The following is a 26,198-nucleotide window of genomic DNA, read 5'->3' on the forward strand; positions in this document are numbered from 1 at the left end:
AAAGAAACCCCAAAGTATTGTCAATTGCAAAGACCAAGCAATTCAAAACCATCTCTTCCATTTTAGTACAACATCATCTTTTGCTGCAGTGGGTACCATACTTCTGACAAAGTGTATTTTTTTTTGACAACCTTCTTTAAATTTTGGAGCAGGAAAGAAGTCTACAGTTTTCTAACATTCACTTTAAGTCATGAAGTCATTTCTTAAAAAAGAACAATATTTCAAAAAAATGTAATTACTGAAAATGAACATTCAAAGTAGTCACAAGGGTAGAGAAGGAGGGAGAACAGATTATCCTTACGTCTTACGAAAGTCATCCAACACTAAAGTACCAAACAGTTTAATTCTGCAAAGCTGCAGGAAAGACTCTAGCTACTTAATATTTCATTAACTTTTTTTAAGAGCCCTTATGCAGTCAAAATTTGAGGTATTTAGCAGTTCCATAAATATACTCCAAGTGGTTTTCAATTCTCTCAAACTGTCTTATTTACTTTGATTTTTTTAAAGGTATTTCTGGCTACATATGAAGCTGAACTTTCTAAGTATACGTGGTTTGGGGTGCTTTTGGTTACTGTAACATATGTGCAAGTTTTTCTTATGCACTTGACTCTAAGAAAATCTTCATGTATTTCTAATGCAAATTTTCTAGAACACAAACTGAAACCAATTAGAGAGTAAATAAAAATTCAACTTATAGCTTCATTTCTACAGTAATACCTACACTATGAACAGTACAAATAAAAACTTTCAAAATCAAATTATTTTATAAATTTATTAATCCTAAAAAAATAACCTCTGAGGGAGATAGACAATTCTTATTCCTTTTGCGAATGTGACAGTCAACATTAAGATATCAACAACATATCAAAGACCACATATGGTATCTGTATTAGAATGGGTATGTTGGCTAAGAGATGCCTTCATCTAGAATTTATGGTTAGGTCCCACACACAGTGCCACTTTATCAAGGAGGGCAAGTAATCCTTACCACCAATTCTTTCTAGTATAAAAATGTCTACAAGTTAGATAACAGTTTATATTTAGAAACAATACTCAGCCTTTAAAGAAGTAGTGACCACATCTTACAATATGAAACTTCACCTACTGTCCTTCATTTACTGCTTAATTCCCAATTTGATTTTATTAACTCACAACAATTCTTAATTAAGAATATAAAATGACTCAAAGAAAAACAATAATTAAACTAAGAGCCAGCTGAAGAATGCAACATGCTAACATGATTTGTTTTCACAGATTTCAAGGTTGAGAGTCCATTCATTTATCCTATCTGTCCCCAGGCATAATGTGCCATCACAATACTTCATTTATTTAGATGAGAAAAAACCCAGAACTGTAGCGACATTTTTATAAAAGATATCTTGCAGAAAGATATCAAGTCTTGAAGAAAAATTACCACCTCCATAGCTGATTTTTCCTAACAACCCAACTACTGTGCTTAATTTTTCACTGTAATTTTTCAGATTTGTTGCCTTAGACATTAGAAAACATAATGAATAAAGATGTTATCATAAAAATGTCATTTCAGTTACAGAGAATAACACAGAACCAGCTTTGGGCTTCACACAAACTGTAGTTCAGGTCAAACAACAGATTCATTTCTGGTGGAAGAACTGGGCCTCATAATATACACTGTCTTTCAAAGACCAACAGAGCAACCAAAACTTTCATAAGATCCCAATTCCTACATGTGCAGCTAGAAACAGAGCAAGGAGGTACTCCTGTTATCCATTTACACTAGTAGCAACCTACCTCCAGCTGGTGATCACTCCTTACCAACGCCATACGAGCCCTTTGCAATGAACCATGCATTAGCTTGTGCAGTCTTAAAATTAGTTTCCTCAACCCCATTTGCTTCAGTGCTTTATCAACAAACGGCCTGTAAATAGAGGTCAAACAGTGTTGGCTGCAGCTTCCCTCAGCACTGCCTTCTGGAATAACCCAAGAGGTGGAGTCATCCTCAGATTCAAGCCTATCAAGCCTCCTTGAATGGTCCTGAAAGTCAAAATTTGGCTTATTAGTAAAACTGTTCTCGATGGCTTGTCTAAGTTCTTCAACATTCTCCTCAGAGATTTGTTCTTCCCCATCACTCTCCTCTGTGCAAGTTCCTGAGGATTCCTTTACTTCTGTTTCCCTATAAACATCTTCATCCCCTGGATCATTGTCCTTAGATGGTCGAGGAGAAGGAATTTCAAACACTGGCCAGCCAATGTCAGAAAGATTTTTGATGCCCAATACAGTTCCCATAATCCTTAGCTTCTGATTTAAGTCTTTTGTAATATTTAACCATAGACAGAGTGCCTGCACCCTGTCTTGGAAGTCCTTTGCAGCATACTTTTCATAGTCCTTTTGAAGAGCCTGAAGAGATGGATAAAGTGCTTCTATATACTCCAGCAGCTCCATTATTCGCTTTACTTGCTCAAATGAGACCCGCTGGCGATGGAGGTGTTCATGGTAACTCGAGTAACCCAAAGCACTAGTTCCATGTGTTGATTTGCAAACTCCTTCTCCTGAAGTACCATTGAGACTGGCTCCATTTTTTACACAGGAGAAGCTTCCATAGTCCACTTTGAAGGTGAGGATTTCATTGATGATATCAGGGATAGCTTGACGGGCTGCATAGAGATAGAGGTCTTGGTCATTAATGCTCCGGCCAGCATGCCATGCTTGCAGCTCCAGCCAGATCAGTTCATTAGATCGGTTCAGCCAGACAGAAGAAGTGTTTTCCTGCCCTCTTTGCTCCCTGTCCTTTTTCTTTGAGACTGAGGTAAGTTTTAACAAAAGCCGCAGGGTTTCAAAGAATTTTAAACGATCTGCTGGGCAATCACTCCTAGAAGTCTGGCGTGTAGTTCTGGGTATTGGCATGGGCACAGAGACTGGAAGCTTAGCATTGCTACAGCCAAGGCTGAGGTAAGGCTTATTGAGATCAACATCTGGAATTGTCTTTTTTGGCAGAGAACCACTAACTGAGTCTAACATAAATGAGCACTGCACATTTTTCTTATGATCTCGTTCTGTTGTCCTTAGAGCATCTCTGATCTTTTTCCCTTGCTTATAGCTGTGCTCTTCCACATTCTCGATCGTCTTCCCACTGTCTTTATGCAAAGACTGAGTTGGCACACTCATCTTTTCTGTAAGAAAAGAAAAAGGATGTGACTGCAGCAACAAAAAAAAGCATTGTTCAAGTCAGCACCCGATCTCATTTCTTAGGTTGAGCATAACATTGTTTAATACCAATAAAACAAAACAGGCATGGATAGAAGTAAAATACATTCTTAAAAGTTACCATTACTGTAATCTAAATCAATAGTAGCACCACAGGATTTTTTTTTTCTCTTGCTTTACCTCTTTTGTAGAAAGGACATCAGAGAATTTTCATTATCCTGACTATGCCATCTATTGAGAACAGAGTATAATCAAAAGGAAAAGAACGGTTTCCAAGTTCATTTTCTACACATTTGTCACACAACCTCCCAAACAAAAACTCAAAATGCAACAAAGCATTATTAAGGATCAAAGTCAAAGAGAATTAAAGAGACTCCATTGCACATGCAATTTCATAAAAACTGGAGCATACATAAATTTCAGCCTGAATGCACCAATCCCGCCTCTTGGGGAGATTCATCTCAGTTCTGGGAAGCCTTCTGTAGACTTTAAGGCAGATTAGAAATTAATCAACTTCTAACAGCACTTTGATGTTGAGGATTTTGGTGACCTTGCAAAATAAATTAAAATCTTTTTAAAGATTTTTAAAGATCACTTTCTGAACTTACATTCTACACAGAAGGTCGTCTAGATCCCTTCAGTTTCTATTTTTAACATGTTATTCTCATTCACCCTTAATCTTCAGATCTCCCCACTCCACCAAAACACATTGAAAGAAAGGTAAGTTAAAAAGTATTCATTATTACACATCCAAAGTGCCCTAATACTTAAATGTTCATCATTCTTAACAAAGTAGAGGCACAATAATCTACAAATTGTTTCAGAAGCCTCTTTTTGTAAAATAAACAGACACCAATGATTCAAATGCACCTGACAGCTCTGCAGTAAATATCAGTGCTATAACTGTATGAGTTCCAGCTACTAATTTTATTCCAGTATTGTAATACAGACTTAAATTAATTTGTAAAAAGAGTTCAGCTGTACTAATAAATTTTGAGTTAGAATTACCTTTAATGCTACAGGGGGCATTAAACTTCATTGTTGGTTGGTGAGGGAGGGCACATGGTAGAACAAGATCTTAAAGGTCATTAAAAGAAAATATGATAAAATGAACGTGAGGAACCTGATGGGGGTAAGAAAGTAGGGTCAACAGTGGTTCTCCTTCAAGTATGAAGCTGCAGAAGTTTTAGACTAGAAAGTAGACATAGGCAATGCTTTGTACATAGCACCTGAGAACCTAACAGTTCAGTAAGTAAGCAAGTATTTATGGCCTCAGGAGACACAAAGATGTCTTACGAGTACCTCTGAACTGCATTTAGTTTAGAAAACGTGATTCCCAGAGGTTGTGGGTTACAGGAGAAACAATTCAGAAACTAAACAGATTATTGCATAAATTTAGGTTTTGACACTATATGCCAGTTACAAGAAATTTGGTGTGAGAAATTAAACATCAGAGGTGCAAGTAAGCAAGGCCCTAATGCCCAAAATTCATTCAGTTGTCTAAATAAAGGAGAGATACCTTACATCTGTTATTTGTTAACATCTGAAAAGTAATTCAAATTTATTTTTTAAAGTGTACATCAAACTAATCCTCGAATGAATTTTCTTACAAGAAGTATAACCTATTCTATTTCAGTAAGAGCATATGCACACACATTCAAGGCCAACCAACCAGTCCGCAAGTTTTAGGTTTTGAGGTGGCTTTTTTTTTTCCTCCATAATACAGAATAACTTCTCTGAGATTGTTCACATAGGCAAAGGAAAAAAAACCAAACTTTATGAACTTTACAGAAGAAGATATTTTATACAGCACTACCCAATTCATCATAAAAAAACCCAAACATATTTTAAGACACACAGAAACCAAGAATAGGATATTCTCATGCCAGAAGTAAGAACCATTCTCTCACAAATAGAGAGACCTTGCTCCAAAAAATCAAAATCTATTAGCAGGGTTAAACAACTCCCTATTTCTCATAAAAGTATCAATCTTCAATATGTGCTCAGCAGCAAAGGCTAACAATGAAATATAACACATTATAGTTCTTTAGTATCACAATGTCTCTGTTTAGAAATTAACTTTCTTTTAAAGCACAGAAAGAAACAAGAAGAAACAATCACCAAAAGCGAGAAAAGTTTATGTAACCACTAAATATAGAACTAAATAGGGTTAATGTTACAGTTGAAGAGTTTTCCTGGGGTTTAAATGTGCCTTTTAGCAAAGTTAAAGAAGATTAATAATTCCAATGCCTACAGTTAACTGGCAAGAACAACAATATTTCTCTTCAATTTAGTATAAGGAAGAGGTCTTTTGGTAAATGTTCTCTTCAGTGACGTCATTCGGAGGTTGTATGAAGTGAAAGGAAACCAGAAGCTTTGGAAAATGTTTGTATTGGCCCTTCTTTTATTATGAACTTGCATTCCACAGCTCTATGCAACTAAAGAACTGACTGTATTCCCTTATTCACACTATACAATTTACCTTTTTCTTCCCTACATTTTACCTCAGAAATGTAATCCTTGCCATGCACTCTGTGATAATGTTTCCTGTTTCATGTGAAGCAACTTTATAAATTGCTTCCAAAACATCAACTGACAGCAGTCAAGCTGCCGTAACTCTGGCAAATAATCTTGTCTGAAGTATTTTAAAAAAAAAAAAAAAAAAAAATAAATAAATTAAACAAACAAATAACACCCCCCCCCCACAAAACCAGGCATATTCTGTATGAAAATACTGAACATAAAATCTTAAATGGCTTTTTTACACCTATCCAAGCTCAACAAAACCAGTAAAGTTGCACATTTTTCTTTTTTTTCTTAGAAGGACAGCTTGAAAATATGTACCTACTGAATGGTTTTTCAATTGTCTTTTCAACAAACAATTCCCATATTCTGTATCTGCTTATAATTAAAAAAATGCTTAAAAATTCATACTTTAAGATACAAAAGCTTTATTATTAGGTATCATTACTTAGTGGAATTAGGAAAAAAACCACATATCAAGTATCTTTTGGTTTTTCCTCTTGTTATCACTTTATGACTGAAGAGTCAGCAGAAGCAAGTAGGAGTAACTACACTTTAATTGCTTTGGTGACGTTAAAGAGTAATCACCAAAAACTGTATTTTTCAATAAACGGCCTGTGAAGTGCTTCAAAACATGAAATTTGGGCAGAGAAGCAACTACATCATTACTAGAGATCACAGAACCGCAGAAAAAAAAAAAAAGTGACTGAAAAATACCTCTGAAGGTCATTTTTTTCCAACTTCCTGGTCAAAGCTTGGTTTATTTCAAAACTAGTTTAGCCTGCTCATGATCCTATCCAGTTCTGGTTTAGAAATCTCCTGAGATGAAGATTTAACAACCCAAAAATCCCTGTGGCAAACTGTTCACTGTTTGAGTACTCCCATAGCAAAAGTTTTCTTTTAATACCCCAAAGAGCTTTTTCTCTTGTTGCAACTTACGGCAGCTGCCTCCTGTCCTTTCACTGCACCTCAGTATCTGGGTCCATCTTCTGTATATCCCCCTCCATCAGATAATGACAGGCTATTGCTATGACTTTATGATCATTTTGGGAAAAAATCTCAAGACACCACACCTACCTTTCAAAGTGGAGCGGCTAGCAGGTCTCCCAATGTTATTTTTCTGATGCTTTGTTGACATACGCTTCATCTGGCGGGGTGTACTAGGAGGAGAGGTTCCATAGAAGGTGTCAGCACTTGCTTCATCTGATAACTCCTCAGGGTCACATTCAGAGATCTTGCAAGTAGCATCTTCTGATTTGCACTCTTTCCTGTAGAGAACAAGACAGACCATGATGTTCAAGCTAAAGAACTTTTACTGGCAATTCATCCATAAAACCCAGCCACAGTCAACCTTCTGTATTTTACTGCCACATCCACGTATACTTACCCCAAGTTTTCACACCCATATGGACAACTTTCTAATCGAACAAATTATAGGCAACATACAAAGACGATGGTATAGGCAGAGGAGAACATAGTGTAAACATACATGTACAAGGAATATATTTCTTTCTGAAAAAGCTTGTTGCAAGCCTAAACTAAGAGGTATATGAAACAAAGATTCAAATATACAAATATAATGCAAGACAGTCAATCTAATCAGCAGCAGGAACAATAGCAGAGGTTTTCCCTTCCATCCTCCAACCCCTTAACCTGTGCATACCACAAAGGTAACTTCTCAGTTGACTGAAAAGGCTCTCCTACCCTTCACAAAACTTATCTAGCATAGGACACCTGAACGTATTTTCCACAGACCTTAACATTAAGTATAATAATACCATTGATACCACATATAAATATCATCACTCCCCAATGGTGCCATACAAGGAATTCTCTTGCTTTAACACATACCTGGGACAAGAACACGCACCAGTAGCTTCAAAGAGAGAAAAGGAAGTTTGCCTCCATCCTCTTATGTATTTCTGAAGCAGGTATGCAAATAACAACTTGACTCTATATAACTCTCAATAACTCCAGTAAAACACACTGAGGCAAAGACACTGATCTAAATCAAAGTAGCACCAGTACCCTGTAACTCCAATTTCACTTGAATCACAAATGACATTTTACTTGCCTCTATTTTTGAGGCAGATAAGGAATGTTACTCATGCTCTGGTGGAACAAGTCCGAATTACTGCAGCAAGAAACATGCCAGAATATTGCCAGCTAATAGAACAGCACTAAGGCTAACAAAACAAAAACAAACAGATACTGTACTTTTTGTTTATCTTTAGCTATAAACAGAAATAAATACCTTAGCATGCAGAACAATTATGTTCTCTACAAAGCCACAGGAACATTTAGTGCATGAAATTACTCTTCTCACATTACAGCTTTGAGAAAGCAGCAGGCAAAGAGATTACCCAAGAAGGTTAGAGGTTACCCAAGAAAAACGACTCAGGTGGTACTGTAGCACCACCTGTAGTCTAAGGAGAGCCCTACAGTGAATTTAATCACAATGGCAACCACACACATTTACCAACACTTTTAGTCTAGTTTCCTTGCCTTGCGAAATCGTGCTGTTGGTGTGTTTTCCAGCAATCCAATTTAACCAACACCCACTGACCAAACACAACAAAAAGTCTTACTTTGTTCCTACAAATCTTGTGAAAATAGGTGGGTGAAAAAGAGAAATGGATCTTGTAAGTGCTGAGGTGGGAAAGTGCAACTCAAGTTCACATCTTTTGGGCACCAGAAAAATTTTATTCCTGAGACCTCTAGCAAACAGCCCTACTGCAGAAAAACACTTAGAACAGAGAACACCCCTCTGATTTTGCCAAAGGCAAATCAACCACAAGAGACTAAACCACATAAAACAGAAGTCATTAGTTTCAGTGTTTATGAAGCTATTTATTTTTTCAGTGATCTCACTGGCCTGGCAAGGCATAGGATGGGGTGCTGATGTCCTGTGGGGCCTGGCAGAACACATCCTGTGGCACTTGCATTAGGTGTCCAAGGCAGTTTTAAACTAGGATAAGTTACCTCGCTATGAAAGACTAGTGAAAACACTGTTTTTCTTCTGTTTTTAAGTAAGCAACCTCTTCAAAAAATATAACGATCAAACCTCTTCACCAGGCTGAATTAGGTGATCTTTAAAGAACATAAGCTGGTTATTTCAGCCATCATCCCTGGAGGCATTTAAAAGACCTGCAGCTGTGGCCCTCAGGGACATGGTTTAGTGGTGGACTTGGATGTATTACTTCACGGTTGGACTCGATCTTAGAGGTCTTTTTCAACCTAAATGTTTCCATAATTCTACTTTGTTTGTTTCTTGCTATGTCCAATAAGAAGGCATGAATGCCAGAAGTATTCAAATCATCCTCCAACCTCACACCTGAATTACACACTTACCTATACACTGACATCCAGTATGACTTACTTAACATTTGGCCATTTTTTCTGGGTAATTTAGTAAGCTGTTCTTTACTTTGGTAGAAAGCATAGCACAGATCACAAAACATGCAGCACTTGAAGTCAGATCACAAAACAGTAATCACACTCTACAGAACCACTCCTGTTAGCAGCTGACGAGATGATCTAACCAAAGCTGGCTAGCCTGCTTAGAGAGACAAAGGCACAGGCTGCAACCCAAGTTTAAAAATTCAGCATGCTCAGTTTAGGGTTCGTGTGCAAAGACTACACCTCAGCTCAGAGCTCAGATCAATGCCAGTGAACACAAAGACTCAGTTTCACCAGTGCAAGCCTTATTGTACAACAGTGCACTAAATATACAGGGTCTGAACTAAAGCAGCTGCATGCTAGTATCAATTTTTCTCATCCGTACAACACCAGACATACACGATCATCAGCAGGAACACTCTGGTATTAAAACCAGTCATAATTTTTACAGATTACTGACATAGCATTTGCAATGTTTGTGTGTTATTTACCGTCATGAACTAACCACAGACTAATTAAATCTGCCAGCCTATAAAATGCAGTGCTGGCAAACCCGAATCAGATTATAGTGTTGGTTATTACACAGAATTGTGGTTCCTAAATACTGTTGCAACCAGAGTTGGGAAACATTAATCACAGCTAATTTCTTCTTTGCCACCAAGAACTGCAGATTCCCCCCCCCCCCCCCCATCTCTGAGGGCCATCCTAATCTTAATTACCCATACACTGGAAAAGTGAAAGCTAGAAATGTGACAACTGCTGTAACTATTTGACAATAACAGTCTAAAGCCAATCCTTACAAGGAAAACTAGAAGTGCACAGTTTTCACAGCAGTCTGTTTACAGGCTGCTCTTAGCCTCAATTTTAATGAGCAAAATGCTTCTTAGCAATTTTACGCTAGGAACATAGGAAAGATAGTAGCCAGGATGCCTAAATCAGAAATACTGGGAAAGCTGCAAGAGCAGTACGGTAAAAGCAACAACCAAAGCAAAATACCTTGACAGCTCTGGAACACACCAAAAAAAATCAACAAACCAAGAACATTTCCAATAAGTAACTACTTTATGTTACACCAGGGTGCATTTCAACCAGAATCTGAAAAGACAGAATATAAAATTTCTTTAATTTGCATATGCAGATGACAACAGGATTTTTACTTTTTTAACTGTGTTAGCAATGTATCTACAATTTCAGCTCAATCATGAAAACTAAATAAATATTATAGATTTTCAAAGGTCTGCAAACAAAAATGGGAGAGTGGTAAAACTGTCGTATGAAATTTGAAGCAGTAGGAGAGGGAGCAAAAGGCTGGTAACCACTGCTATTGATAAAGGCCATAAGCCTTTGGAAAAACGCAGTCATTTATCACTAGAAATAAAATAACAAACGGAAAGACCACTGAAGATCACATAGGGATATGTTACAATTAACTAGGCTAAAGTCACACTGAAGAGTATGATTTTTAACCAGTACTAACTTTTGCACTTTACTGAAGCATTATGCAAACTTTCAAAGTTGGTAACAACCATTAATAAGAGGTCATGCTAAAAACTGTAACAGCTATATGGGGGAAACATCTCTTTACTCTTCCCTTTACATCAGCCACCCTCCTCATAAGCAGGAGTTCAATTACATTAGGCATGTACACAATTAACTCAGGTTCAGCCATTGCTTATCATCCCACACACAGCTTAAAAGTACCTCCAGTACTCTACCTCCAGTAGAGGTCAACTGACTGAACTACAAGCACATAGTGATAAATTTGAGTTAGGCACTTACCACACAGTAGCCACTACAATCACCCTCCACAACCATTTGGAAGCTGTGTGCTCCACAGACAGATGCCATGAACAGCTTCCTGCAGTTTCCAAGACATTGCACCATGCAGACATCAGTAAGGCTCTTTCTCAAGACTTCTTATGGCACCCTGCCATTTCCATACAGAGATCCGTACAAAGTCTACCACCAAATTACCAAGTACCAGCTCTGGACATTCAGGGTGCAGGACTCTCACCACTGCGACCCGGGTTCGATTCCCAGCCCCCCGGGCAGATGAAGCTCGTCAGCCCTGTAAGGCAATCCATCTAAGAGGTCACTCTAAACAAACCTACGTCCTGGGGACCTCACTGCCACTGTCCAAGTTTGCTTGGCCCCGGCAGATGAACCTCAGGATTAAAGGGTGGGCTCAGTTCAGCGCACGTTGTGTCTCACCTAAAAAATCCACTGCGCAGGCTCGAAGGGTTAATGACCTTTCCCAAATCTTCGCTCGCGAAGACTGGCCATTATTATTAAAGGCAAAGTGTCTATTTTTCAAATACATACTCCTTAACTTGGATGCAGCTTGATAATTACAGTATGTAGGAAGACAAAGCTACATAGTCTGTTTTTATTTATGTCCATTCCCAATTAGCTAGACTAGCAGAAAACACAGGCACTACACACTGCCAATCACATCTTTTTAAAGTTAAGGTAGCTCTACCTAAAGGCAGTCACAATCATTCCATTTGAAAGATAAACAATATTCTGATAAGAACTGTCATCATCTCACAGCTGCTGGTAATGCAAAGAGCAAACAGAATTTTTAGGTACCCAACTCTACATCTGTTAAAACTGAAAAACAGTAATGAAGATTCTTGACCTCGTTTTCACATTTGAATCTCAGACACCCGAGCTCAGCATTTCTGAGCAGTCAACGCTAAATCTTAGTCACCAATAACCTGTCATTGCTGCCAACATATTAATAGGACTCTTAGAAACTTGGTAATATACTTCATAAGATTTTTAACAGTATAATTAAATTAGACTTGAAACTAAGGATATGTTTGGCTTTATAATTTGTTATCCTTAAGATAATTTGGATAAGCTAGAGGAAAGTACCAAGTTTGGGGTTTTGTTTGAACAAGAATCAATACCACAAAGTTAAACTGCAGATACAGTCCTCCTTAAAGTTCTTCTAGTGTAAAAATTTGAAACAAACAAGAAAGTCTTCAAATTATGAAGGGTAAATGCACTTAGACTTGTAAAAAGCACCACATCTGTACTAAAGCCTGAATCAGCTTCCTCCTGAGGAAAAAAAAAAAGCTTTATTACTTCTGGAAAATATCACTTCTTAGCAAATGAATGACATGGTTTTGGGTAAGGAGTTGGAAGCAGTATCTGTTAGCTGTTGCCTTTCCAAATTTTAGAGAGAATCTATGCCACATCCCACCAGTAGAACAAAAATATCTGAAAGCAACTTCAAGTTAGAAGGGAGAACAATAACAACAGCTTTGGTGTTCCAAGTTTCTAGTTCACAAGGAATCTTGTAACCATTACTTTACTGTAGATAACTGAACTTGACAATGGAGCCCGGCAGAAAATCATCTAACAGTACTCTCTACTGGAAAAGAGGAACTTCAGAGTACCATCCCTTCTGGCATGAAGATTGTTTAAATAAAAAAAGGCAGAAACGAAGCAAACAAATAATAACATTCTTCTCTGAAGAACTTGCTGCCTCCTCAACTCTTCCTTCAGTTGGTAAGTATAAAGCAAGATCACTAACTCCTTCCATTTCTGTTTTTCAAGCAGGCTTCTCTAACTCAATTTGTGTATTCCTATGATCACCCTTATAGCTGCACTACTCTTCCTTTCTACAGGAGGTGACTAATCCTATCTAGTTAAATGCATCCATTTCCCAGCTCTCCTGAAAGCTAAGACATAAATATTTATGAGGGTCACATTCAACCTTTCATTGATTTCTCTAACCATAAAAGCAGATAATACTTAAAGCACACAAATGTCAAGGCTAAAATGAACAGCAGGAAAGAACACAAACTTAAAACTTGATCAACCTGAGATTAGCTCAGTTGGTTGGAGTATGGTGCTAATAACACCAAGGTCATTAGTTTGACCCCCATATGGGCCATTCACTAAAGAGCTGGACTCTATGGTTCTTGTGGGTGCCTTCCAACTCAAAATATTCTGTGATTCTAACTTACCTTAAAATTGGAAGAAAGTCTGAAGGAGACAGAGATCCTAAAAATAATGCCTGGAGGTGATCCAAGTAAATGAAAAAATATTTTGTCATGTTGTTGTCTTAAAAGAACATTTTAAGGCAAAAATCTAGGGCTTTTCTGTATTCACTAGGTATTTCAAAACTACATTTTAAAGAAGATACAGTACCAGCCTAACAATTTCAGTTTTAAGAAATATTCAAATTCAAATTTAGCTGTACATAGCTACAATTTTTTCTCCCTGAGGAATCAGGGCAAAGGCAGAACATGTGATCATTTGTCTCTGTCGTCTAAGAATGAACCACCAGCATGCTGGGGAAAAAAGGATGACACCTGGGCAGGAAGTGGGAGGGGCAGAGAATTTACTTAGAACAGATAGTAATTTTACCATTTACTGCTGACACAAAATGCAAAAAAGCACTTGCATCTTTCATCAAGTAAGTCTGCAGATGCAAATCTTACAGAATCTAAGTTTTCATTAGAACAGTTTATGGCAGAGACACTTGTAAGAACATAAAAGCCACGAGGTAATAATAAAAAAAAAACTTTGAAAATCAAGTATGAAATGTAATGAAGCTTACTCATACAATATTTTACAGTACAGAACCTCAGAAATTACCAACATTATGGTCACAGTAAGATGACACAAGAAGGGGAATCTGTTCCCGTGCACCTTTTGCCTCCACGTTGCACATCCCTGCCCTCTGTGCACAGAAGTCAACCATCATGTGACCTCAGCCACCAAACTGACAGTGAAAAAGAAACAATTCTGGTGCATCGTTTACCTGTCAGACTAATTTGCAGGACACGTGACTGCTAGATCCAGAAAGAATGCAGTGGAGGACCTCGGCTTCCTTTTGTAGAGAAACCAGGGGAGAAAGCAACCTGCTGAGTGTAAAGTGAAATTGTGCCTTCAGTCACTCTATTCTGGCTGCATTGAAGCAATTTACAAGACTGTCTGTCCCTTCTGCTTTCCACTTGGCCAGAAGTCACCAGCAACCAAGATGCACAGGTATAACTGAAAGCAGGGCCCTTGGTTCTTCACTGGTGCTGCTGAAACGATCCAGCTTAGCTAGAATGTCTTTGTTTGCAGGATTTTTCCCAACTTCAACCACTTTAATTTTGCTTAGGCGACCAAATGTTACACTAGCAAGTTTCATATGGCAGACATTCCTAGTCCACGGAGGGGAAGTGATGGATGTCAGGAGATGACAATAGTGATTTCTAATCGGAGTCAACTGCAAAACGAATGCAAATTTTTACTTGCAGAAATAATAAAAGCAAAATACTTGGGCAGGAAGATGGTTAAGGTAATACCTGTATCACCACCAAGAACTGATTGATTATGTAGCTCCAGTAGCTTATTTACAAATTAACCTACGAATAGAAACACTAAAACTTCATCAGAAAATAGTCACGATGTATCAGTAGCACTTTAAAAGCCATGCTTTGCTCACTATTTACACCTTGTTTATCTTTGAAGACCAACCTGTAGCAGCACAGCTGCCCAAATACAGACACTCAAGGCTGCTATGAACCCCTTGCCACCCACTTCCAAACTACAGGTTTATACCACAACAGCCTTGCTAACAGTTAAGAACCAAGCACAATAAATTCTAGATCAGCTAACTCCTGGGAGAAATATAAGGCAAGTATTTCTGTTGCAACACAAATAGTGGTTTAGAGCAGGACTTCACGGTGACAGAGGAACCACTACTTCTCCAGAAATCAACAAGGAAAAATATAAAAAAGTCATTATTGGGGAAAAGACTAATGTAAAGCTTAAAGCTAAATAGCTACGCTTTAACTGATTCCCAATGACAACTCTTCCCCTTTGGTAACTCTCAATTAAGCTTTTTAATTAGAACAGAAGGACCCAGCAAGTGTGGACACACTTCATTTCTACAACAGGCCTCAAGCACATCTCATCAGCCAGTGCTGCCCATTACAAAGTTCCTTACAGCACTACTGCACTCACTAGCAAATTTTAGCTTAAGAGAGAAAGTCAAAGAAAATTTTCTGCTTCTCAAGATCTGGAAACTACCAGAATCAGTTTTGTGAATTACTACTACTTTGACATTTTACCCAAAATTCTCCTATTTTCTTGGGCAGAAGCTTCTATGTGCTTATTATATTTACAGCAGAAAGGCAAAGTCACAGAAAAATCTAACAAAAGCTGTTGAAACAGTGGTGAGGTGTTGAAGTACCTGCTGAGCAATTATAAAAATATGGTAAACCTCAAAAAGAAGAAACTGTCAAACAATGATTGAAAAATAAATTACGCAAAAAGCAAAGCAGTATTCATATCTTTTTATTGCAAGTAATGCTAAGAACTACTGAGACTTCTGAAAGTTACACCAACTAGAAATAAATATAAGAAAATTAAAAAAATAGAGCTCTTGTAAGAGTTTTGGCTGTTCTTCATGTTCTCATCTTAGAAAAAATAATACTCAGAACTTTCTGTTCTTTTTGCTAGTAAATTTGGAAACAGAAAAAGGTTATCTAATTTTTCCATCTTGGATTCTTATACATTTTTATGCAAAGTTGAGATTGTGATGTAACAGCATTTACAGTAGATTAATATCTAAGTTTCCGATGATAAATTATTTTATTAAAACTATGTTATATTTTATTTTTATAAGAAAGATCAACAGGTCTATTTAATTCTGCCTTTGCTCTGCAATGTGAAAAAAGTGTGAAAATGTTGATGGGTTTGTCAGGTTTCCACATCCATGTTTAAGCCTACCAGGTGAAGCTGCAAACAGATCAAAGTTTAGAACTGCAGAAACAGGAGCTAAGAGAACTTCGCCCAGCCCAGCTAGGACCCAGTTCTCTTAACTACTAATGTTAAAACATTCATTGACTCCAGTCCCCATGCTTCTTCCTTAGTGCTACTTTTTACAACTTTAACTATACGTAGCTCATATTTGGGGGAAAAAAAAAAATTAAACTGATTTTTTTTTCCATAAGAAGTTCTGAAAGATGCTCTCCTCACTAAAGATGGTTGAGCACTACTTAGCACAGTATCATCCAAAGAGTTAAGTGCTGCAGTTAAGGTCTTGGCACCAGCACAAATCATATCCCAAGGTCTCAAGCTACCCACTGAAAAAATAAAGTATATTTAATTAAAAACTACTTATGAAAAATCTGTACTAACACATCTCATTGGATTTTCAGGAAAATTTAAGCTACACCAAGAAAAGCTACATACTACTGGGACAAGAGATATTATGACAGAAAGTGTTAGGGTGCTAGGTTCAACTATAAATAAATCACAGACCTCTGACAAAAGGTAGAATATGTAAAAGCTATTCTGCTCCCATTCTCCCACACACAAACTTCTGGCAGACAGTTCCACTCCTAGATATTAGATTAGAAGAAGCTAACAACTGGTTTTGATCCCAAAGTTTCAGTTTGTCTTTTAGATAAAGTCAAAGTCTACAAGAACCGTGAAAGCAAAGCTATAAAAGTTAAATATGCTTTTAGTGGAAGCTGGTGCCTAAGCACCTGATGCTGGACTACTACTCTGTGACCTCTGGAAAACCCACGTGAGGCAATGGAGCTTCATTACTCAGCATTATTTGGAGCATCCCAAAAGCTCAATGGTCATGTCCATGGCATGTTCTACACTGTGGCTGAGAAGTAACAGAGGCATAAGTAACTATGGCTTTATTACCACCTAATGGATGGATGTTTTATAGCCAAAATGGCAAAAACCTCTCAGAGAACCCATCAGCAAGTAAACCAGCAGCACATACAAGCCAAGGGCAGAATAAACCATAAACATATACCACATCAGAAAGCAACACATGACATTCAATAGCATTGAATATTAGCAGGACACAGAAGGAACAGAACTAGTTTCCTCCTACCTTGAGATAGCAGGAGACATTCATAAGGACAATAAAGTGATATCGCATCTTGTCCAGCTCCAGAATAAACCTGATCAAGGTTCATGGCAAGTTGATGTGACCTTACACACAGCGTTCTTCGACTGAACATGCATGAACATTAAGAACTCAGTAACGCTCAAATTCAGGTGTTAAACATTGTTATTTGGCTTTATGCTTGCAGTCAGCCAGGAATGAGCATGGGACTATTATCAACTCTTTAAATAAATAAGCTTCTAAGTTATTTTTAATAATTCAAAAATTATTTAGTTAATAGATTACAGACTAAACACAGTATGAATGCAGATAACACTTGAGAGAATGCGAACTTGGAAAGTAACAGCCCTGCAAACATAAATGTCACATACAACAGCAAATCCAACCAGGCAAATGAAGAAACAAAAGCTGAGGTACCTGCATCTTCCTGTGCTGACAGAGGTTAACATCGTACTTGACTAGCAGTAGGTAGTATGAAAAATTGTCTTCTTAATGCATTCTGGATGCAGTATGAAAGAATGGTTTGCATATTATTTTAGAAATATGGTTGTCATGGAAGCCAAATCTTTACAGGCCTCTAAAAATCCCAATTAGCTCCCTGAAATAAAAATTACTGCACATCCCTTATCCTTTCCCTTATATTCAGTATACCATTTTTCGTCATAGTACGGTTTGCATTCCACAAGGTCAATCTCACTAGGTTACATAATAGTAAAACCAACCTTGACACAGACAGCACTAATTAACAGACACAAAAACAACTGAAGCAGGCACACAACATAGACTAATCCTTGCTGCTACAAATGCCAAAGACATCTCAACTAGCACTTCATGTGTGTGCGTAGGTGGAGCAATCAGTCATTCATCCCAATCTTGCACATGTAAACAAGAAAATGCAATACATGAAGAATAGAGATTACATCTTGCTTCATTTAAATGCATGGGGGGAAAAAAAGCAAAACAACAAAGTATGGTAACACTCTATATACTTAAATAATTTTCCCCACTGAAGTTATGATCCTAAGTTAATAAAATAATTTTAAACCCTTTCACTGCTGATACACTATCAGTCATACAGATAGTTTGGCAAACAGGAAAACAGGTTGAGCACAATTCTTGATGTCACCTCAGGCTTCTCCCAAACCACAGATGCTGCAGACTGACAGCCCTATTCGGTGTCATCATAGAGCCAACAAATCTGATAGACAGACTACTGAAAAGTTTCCCAGCACAGAGGAAACCTCCACACTATTCACAATTCTTTGTCCCACTTTATTCACAGCCTTGCTCCTTTTTTCACCCCTTGAACTGGATGCATGCAAGGGGAAAAGAGGGCTACAAGCAACCACGGCACAAGTTACTAGTCCTATGGCTCTTCATGCCTTTGCAGTGCTGCCAAACAAAGTCCCAAGAAACTAAGGACATGCTTAAGGTCTCACTATTTTCTATAGTGGATTTTGTGCCAGAAAATTCTTAGAAAAGTCTAAAATTTGGCTTGGGAAATTTAAAGTCTATAGGCAATAATCAAAAAACACCAAACATCTGTTTTAATTAGCATTCGAAGTTACCTACTGGAAACATCTTATCTGGAAAACCTTCTGCTTGTTTTGTTATAAGGATTGATATTTAAATGTGAATACTTCCCAAAACTTTCCAGTAGTATCTTTTCATTTATGCATAACCACTGCATGCTATCCAGCGTCCAAATGCAATCCTATCTCAAAATCAAAATCTGCTTGTAGGTTCCCTCAGTATTTTTCAGATTAGAGCAGCCTCCCTTCTCCCCACCCCAAAGTGTGTTTCAGGACATAAAGGAAGACCTGGGAAAAACAGTATGATTTTGGATTCTCAATGAAGACTAAGGACTGTGTAATTCAAAAAAAAAAAAAAAAAAAGCCATGAATATATTTTATGCTTGCCTTAAATTTATAAAATCTACCACTGCATTTATATTCTAACAAGACACAGAATGCTCACACAAAGGCAAGCAGATTTCTAATACATAAGGCAGTCTCACAACAACAAATCAATAAGCTTTCTTTTTTAAACAAATGTAGGTGTATTGTTAATGAGAATGACTGAATACTTCTCCAGCAGAATTTAACTTAAAGAGAATGCATTATATCAATGCACTTTAGTGCTAGCCAGAATTCTTTATCATAAGAACACATTCATACTCTACAAAGAAGAATAAAAGCAATCTGCCACCAAAGAGATTTCAAATTCCCAAGCCTGCACACAGTCCCATTGATTTCAACAAGATCTGACCTCACAGACACAAGACTAAACCTAATAATGACTCCAAAGTTTAAATCAACTGTAACCATGTTTGAAAGATATAAGATGCTTTACTCTTTTATTACATTTAAGTCAAAGCAAGTGCTGCATAAAGCCAGAGAAGCAGTTCAGTTCTAAGGCAGATGTGAAGTTGGTACACAAACCACACACTGCACTGAATCACAGTAGAGTACATGCATTACCCTACACAAATTAAGGCTACTTAATTGTTTTAAGACATCCCTTTCCCACCCACCAGCTCACTCTGAAATAACTAATTCAGTTTTCATTTGCTGGGTAAAGTTGCCACCAAATTATCCACACCCACATCCGACTCATATAAACTGTCATGTAATAACCAGAATCCACCAGAGGTCAGAAATGGCCCTGTACAGGAAATGCCTGGGTGTTTTCATTCAGGCCCTGAAGATTACTCTTCTACGTGAAGACAGCCCAGGTCTAGGGTCATGCTGTTGTACAAACTTATTTTAAATCTTTTTCTGCTTAACCTGCACTATTAGTCTTTGAAGATACTGTAAAAAGGAACTTGGAAGATTATACATTCAGTAGCTCTACTGACATTTGTATTTCACAATATTGCTGTTAAATTTAATTAACTATTATATACCTTCTGGTTTTAGCATTGTCATGGCGTAAGAAAAACAAATCATTAATACACATTAATGAAAACTCAAACCAGACATTGTTCAACTCCATAGCCTTGATCCAAACTGGAGTGTATCACCAATTCACTTTTATTACATCGGTACAAAACAGCAGCTTGCAGTATCCATGAACAATCTCAGCAACATGACAGCACACAGCTCTTTTGCACAGCACACCTGGAATACAATGCACCAGACTACCACCTGACACTACAAATTGGTCACACATGCGTTTTAAAAACGTTTCCTGAACGCCTCCTAGTGAGAAGTGCATCAACAGGATGTTATTTTAAAGAAGAAATAATTGCCACTGAATTAATAACTTGGACTTATGCAATACTTCTACAGCCAGTTGGAAACACTAAACTATGAAGTAATTTGCATCTCCATCTCTCAGCAGGGCACAGATGGAGAGTTGCAAAAAGCTAATCTGCAGGTCAGCACATTCAGGAGCTGACAGCAGTTGCAAAAACCTTGAGGCACCACAACACTAGTCTTCTTTGTGAAGGTGGTTTTTTTTTTAACTCTTTCTTCTGACAAATATCGATTGCAATGTTGCCAGCAGCGATACTCCGCGATCCTGCTGTTTTGCCAGCACGCCAGAGAGAACCCGATTTTAATCACGGCTGCTATAAACACGAGACTCCCTTCCAGAGGGCAGCGCTTTTATCACCGCAGTTCACAAGCCAAGGAGCACAGGTCACGCTCCGCCAGCCTCCCGGGGGCTGCATCTGCTGCTGCCGCTACTCCCTGCGAGTCCCCGAACTTTCGCCCCGACCCCCCGCGCCGGGCTCGGCACTGCCCGAGACACCCGCTCCCGCCGCGCGGCTGGGGGCCAAGGAAACGAGCTGCTTGTAATTGCGAAGCGCCCACAAAGCGCTGCCTTACCCACCGCAGCCGCTAGAGATTTCTTATCGAAACACTTTCTCGCTCCGTGGGCGCTCTGCAGGAGCGCTGAAGCAGCCGGAGGCTCTGCAGCGCAGAGGGACGGGAGGCTGAGCGCGCTCCCCTGTCCCGGCGTTCGCAGCCCCGGCCAGCGCCGCTACCCGCACGGAGCTCCCCGTACTGACCTCCCCGGCGGCGGCTCCTCCATGGCGGCGGCTGCACAGACCGGCGCGGCGGCGTCTCTCATGCATGCAGCGGGGCCGGCATGGCGACGGGCCGCGCTGCGCGGCGCGGGGGCGCAGCGAGGAGCGGGCGGAGGCGGCGCGGAGCGGGAGCGGGTCCCTACCCGGCTGCAGGAGCGCGGCCGCGCAGAGCCGCTCGCGCGACCGCCATCTTGGGAACGGCCTCCCAGGGCAGCGGCGCCGGCAGCATCGCTACGGCGCGCCACGAGGGACCGGCCACGCCAGAGGCGCCCGCTCCGCCGCGGCCGGGCTGGGGGCGGCTCCGGACACGGCTCCGCCGCCTCTCCCGCAGCCGCGGGGACGGGGCGCGCTGTGAAACCGGAACACTTCCCCCTACAGCCGCAAACAACACATCCCCACAGCTCTTCGGGAGGGGCCGTGTTTATCCTGGCGGCGAGCGGTGGTGGGGGCGCGACGGGTGCTGCCGCCCCCTCCCCGCCCCCGGCGGCGGAGCGGTCAGGCGATGCCGGCAGCCGCGGTCCCTGAGCCTGCGGGATCTCACATCGCTGGCAGACAGAAATAGAAGAAAACTCTTAACTGCTGGGAGGAAGGTGGTTTACCTCAGCAGGTCTCAGCTCCCTGCAGCCTTGCTGGCCCCATGGCCACCGCGTGCGGAGGCTGGAGCGACCACGGCCTGATCCAATAAGGTCGAAGGCGTGAAAGGCCCTTGAGATCCCGTTGGGGAGGTGCATGGACGAATGATCTTTATTCTGCTGCTGACACAGTAACTTGTTTAAATTTATGAACCTGGACTTTCTAAACCTGCCAGCAGCTCTGCTTATCGGCCTTGGACAGCGAACCGGAGCTTTGTTATCCAGTTGGAAATACAGGGAGGAAAGATGTAATTTACTGGACTGTAGTTTGGCTGGAATACCAACATTAACACCCTTCAAAGGCAGAAAAGTGCTATGGGTTGTTTAATTGTCAGGGTTGGTGAGAGGGAGCCTCATTTTCTGTTTTATGGGACTGGAAGCACAGCATCAAACCCCAGCATCGGTAATGTGCATACAAACCGTATGTGTTATTTCTGAGGAGGGAAATTTGAACTTCGACTGGAATCAGTTCTGGATTCTGCTTTATGTGCAGTTCCTTCATTAAATTAGCTCTACAAGAAATTTACACCTTTCTTTCTGGTACTGAAGTTCAGTTGTAAAGCCAGATAAAGTTGTCTGTTTATCTGTGAAAGTTTATGAAACAAATTCAATAGGCCTATTGAAATAAAAGATTTTTTTTAAAGCTGAAATTGCACATTATACTTCTGCTATACATTTACCATCTTAATAAATACATGCATTAAAATGCAGGACCAGATGGATAACATTATGCGGGAAGCCACTTATAGTTCAAGAAAAATACCTAGATCATCATGACTCTGATGGTCATAAACATCAAGACATTCAGTATTCAGGTTAAGAATTATTACTTAAGATACCCCTAGAATTTTTGGCCAAGGTTAGAAATTCTGAAGTGCTAACCTAATAAATTACTTGTCATCTCCATAAAAAACGTAAGGGAAATCTGCCTATTTCACAGTATGCATGGGGTTTAGTATGATCACAAATAACTAAGGCGCAATGTCATTGATGAAATTTTAACATTCTTTTCACTTATGTTACGGGTATTGTCTGACACCATCTCTATACTTATTTACAGGGCACAGAAGTATTTAGCAATCGTGGCAAAATCTTTCAGCTTCTTTGCTTCTTCAATCAAAACAATCAGTGTAACGGTATATTAGAAGCACACAGTTTTCATCAACTAGGAAAAAAAATTTGATACTGCCTTTTGCCATAGATGTGATGGCATAATGATGCAGACACACAGATATCCCAAGGAACTTTGGCAAAGGTGGAAATGGGAACTGACCACCGCCACTGCTTTCTGTAAATATAATTTATTGAAGTAAATTGGGCTTCACTGCAGCCTCTCAAACAAGGAGGTCCAGAAAAAACTTCCCTGCATGCCTCTTCCCCTTCCCCTTCAGGGCAACCCAGCATATTGAGTTGCATCACATTCTTGTGGTATACCTTAGAGAATATTCTACCACTGCAGATAACTGGCCAAGCAAAGCAAGGCAGTAAGTTTGATACAGTGATGCTCCTTTGTCTGCAATAGACCATAGTAAGCAACGTAGGAGAAAACTGTAAGAGGAGAGATTTATGAATGGTCTACAGAAAACTTGGGAAGAAATTGAAAGAGATGCAGGAATATATGGAGCTGATAGTACAGGAAACAGCCAATGACATGAGGCTGTCAGAGCCTATAGAGAGATAGTATTTAGCAGAGAAAAAATGTAAAGAAGTTACAGAGGTCTTATAAAAATCAATATGCAAAAAAAAAATGCTTTGAATTATTTTTGATTTCTTTTAAGGAATGTCATCTTATTTCAAAGTCTCCATGACTACTGGTTACTGAGTCTAAACGTAATAGTATTACACAGGTGCATGGAAATTGATAAATGAAATTGTTCACTCTGGTTCCACTACTGGAACAGAAGAAGGGAAAAGATTAAAATAGACATCACAATAAATGATGTCTTTATCTATCAGAAAATTGAGTTACATTATTAGGAATGGATTTTATTGTCTGATGTGGCAAAATCATGACCTCAAAATTCTAGGTTAAAAAAACAAACCAAGAAACAGATAACTGTCAAAATAGACAAGCTTATTTCAGTTTAACTTCTGTTTGCTGAAGTTTTAGGGTGAATTTTCTTCTTTTTTTCAGCATCTGTGTGGGTTGATATTTTAGCAGATGCTGCTATTGCTTAGGAATTGCTTTTTATTCTAGCAACATGCTTTTTATTCTAGCAACATGCCTTTTATTAGACCAGCAGTCCTAGAACTTGCAATAGAAATTTAAGATATGACAATAGCATCCTAGTAACAAAAATACGTCTTTCAAATAGTTTTTCAAAATTTCTACTGCAAGTACCCTTGAAATTTCTTTCTATTCCTAAGGCATATATTCCGTTATTCCATTCTCCTCATTTCCTGACAAGTATCAGATGGGATTGTACATACAGCTATGCTTTTGCCATTTGTCATTTCTACAGCTCTTTTCTATATACAAAAAGTACTACTGAAGCAAAGGAAATATTTGGTCCATGTAGGTAAATATGATATAAGAATATATTCGAAATTTTTCTCCCAGTATGTGTCACAAGACCAAACTTTTATTTCACTTTATGAATGTTGGCACAGAATAAGACACAACTTGTTATTTTTTTTAACAGTCAGTTAATGAAATGTAGTAATCAGATTGTTCTTCACTGTGAACTACATGCAAAAAAATCAAATTCTTGGCAAAATCAACTTAGTACATTTAATTTTTCCTTCCAATAAATTATTTGTTTTAAGTCCACTAAAAGCTGTTTAAAAGTCAAAGCAAAGCTAATTAGATGTTGGAAAGCAGTCTGTCTGTTAGGTATAGTTTGTCTAGATCTAGTAAAATGTGCTGAAGATAGAATATTCATTTTTTCTTGGTCACAGATTAGAAATGCTGTTCTGCGATGTGATGAAAAGTAAAACATGAAAAATACATTCATTTGATATCTAGAAGACAACCTGACACCATTTCTTTCTTATGTAGATATTGCAACTAGCTACTCCAGAGTCAAAATAAAATACCAAGATGTTTTTCTACCTGGGCATATGCAGATCCTTCCATCTACAGTTTTGTTGTTCCCAGAGAAGATCAGTTTGGGGGGGCCGTTGAAAAAAACAGAACTCAATTCCCAGTGTCATATAATTTGAGGTTCGCTGCAATTGATTTGAAGTGTGAAGCTGAAAGAAATTAAGGAGTCACACCGTATATACCCCTGTTCAATCATCCGTTACCTCTGTGATTCATTCACTTCAGAAGCTCGCATGATCGCTGCCAAGGCTTGTTCGGCAGCATGGTTTAACGCCCAGGCTATAATAGGAGCCAGCTAGCTTGACGGAGGTAGAATATTTCTGTCTGAACACTGTCATCTCACATACTGTGTGTCGGATTGTACAGGGCTTGATATCATTAATTCATCACTATTAAAGGAGTATTTGTTAGTAAGAGTAGCGGGAGATCAGAGACATTCCTGGGATTATTGTCTTACTGCTTCAACTGGGCATTATTTTTTTAGGTACTTCCTGTCCGAAAAGGCAACTGTGTGCGACACTGCCTCTGCCATTATTAAAATGGCATGACCTACATAAGAGAAGTATAAATTTCAGTTGTGCTTAGAGCAGTATGCTTTTACTGTATAAAGCAGGTCTTTGGTCTTTGGGTTTAGTGTCTGTGAAGCTGGGCATAGCTAAACCCGCTGGCTGATATTCAAAGGTACCAAGGCAATGGACATAGAAATTATTGTCTTTAGATAAAAAGAGATGGAAAATGTCTCTGTGTCAACACGTGTTGTAACAGTATGGCTACAGTAGTTTATCTCTTCCCAAGAACTGATTTTGGACCTGTGAAAATAAGCCACACTGAATTCAGTGCTACTTGAACATGACCATCAAAAACACAGTCAGCTTGCTTAAAGCTTGCTTGTCTCCTGCTAAATCATACTATAGTTCTTTGCCCAACTGCATAATAGGCATACTCAGTGACCAGCTGTGGGACATTTATAAACAAGACCAAATGCTTGTCTGCATTTATGTTCAGTACAGTAATTTCGTGTTCACAGAAGCTCCAGAATTGGGGCTGAAGCTGAAGAATTGGGACCTATCCTCTGAGACCATATCTGTAGACCCAGAGCATATCCATCTGTTTTCTGCGTGTGCCTGTCATTGTAATTTAGTGCATTGTTGCACACAACTCTCCATGTTTTCCAGCATCTTTCAAGTTTGATTAATTGCTTATATTAAAACTTATAAAGTGATGCTGTTTATTTCCATCAGCTCAGAAAGCACAAAAAAGTTCCAGACTTTGTCTTTTAAAATATCTGCTTGTGCATCTGAGATTCTTTCAATGTCTGCCTTACAGCAGCTGCGTTATCCCAGCAGAAAACAGCTGTGAGATCTATATCAAACTTCTCTTTGTAGGGATATCTTCTAAAGCTCCCGTCGATCTCTCCTCCTTCTAACAGCTCTTTCTATAAAGTGGGAGTAATTGCAGAAAAGCAGTGTAGCTGGCATATTCCTTTACCCAAACAGTTCCTGGTGTTTG

General features: G+C 39.0%; 1 protein-coding gene across 6 annotated transcripts in view; it reads right to left on the reverse strand.

Annotated features, from left to right (window-relative positions):
* Positions 1–21,079, reverse strand: part of MAP3K4 (mitogen-activated protein kinase kinase kinase 4) — a 68,938-nt gene extending 47,859 nt beyond the window's left edge. For 2 of the 6 annotated variants that reach the window (XR_001874568.1, XR_001874567.1), the window contains exons 1-3: positions 20,997–21,079; positions 6,784–6,974; positions 1,771–3,149 (exon numbers count right to left, since the gene is read on the reverse strand). Coding sequence is in view for 4 of the 6 variants with exons in the window: in XM_017813741.1 (XP_017669230.1) it covers positions 1,771–3,149; positions 6,784–6,974; positions 20,997–21,058 (1,632 nt within the window). In the remaining 2 variants the exon portion in view is untranslated. The remainder of the gene's footprint in view (positions 1–1,770; positions 3,150–6,783; positions 6,975–20,996) is intronic. The other 4 variants (XM_017813742.1, XM_017813743.1, XM_017813741.1 and 1 more) reach the window with 3 other exon arrangements.
* Positions 21,080–26,198: the final 5,119 nt, after the last annotated feature.

This window comes from Lepidothrix coronata, unplaced genomic scaffold (assembly GCF_001604755.1).
Source record: "Lepidothrix coronata isolate B3197 unplaced genomic scaffold, Lepidothrix_coronata-1.0 Scaffold42, whole genome shotgun sequence".
In the NCBI taxonomy this organism is placed as follows: domain Eukaryota; kingdom Metazoa; phylum Chordata; class Aves; order Passeriformes; family Pipridae; genus Lepidothrix; species Lepidothrix coronata.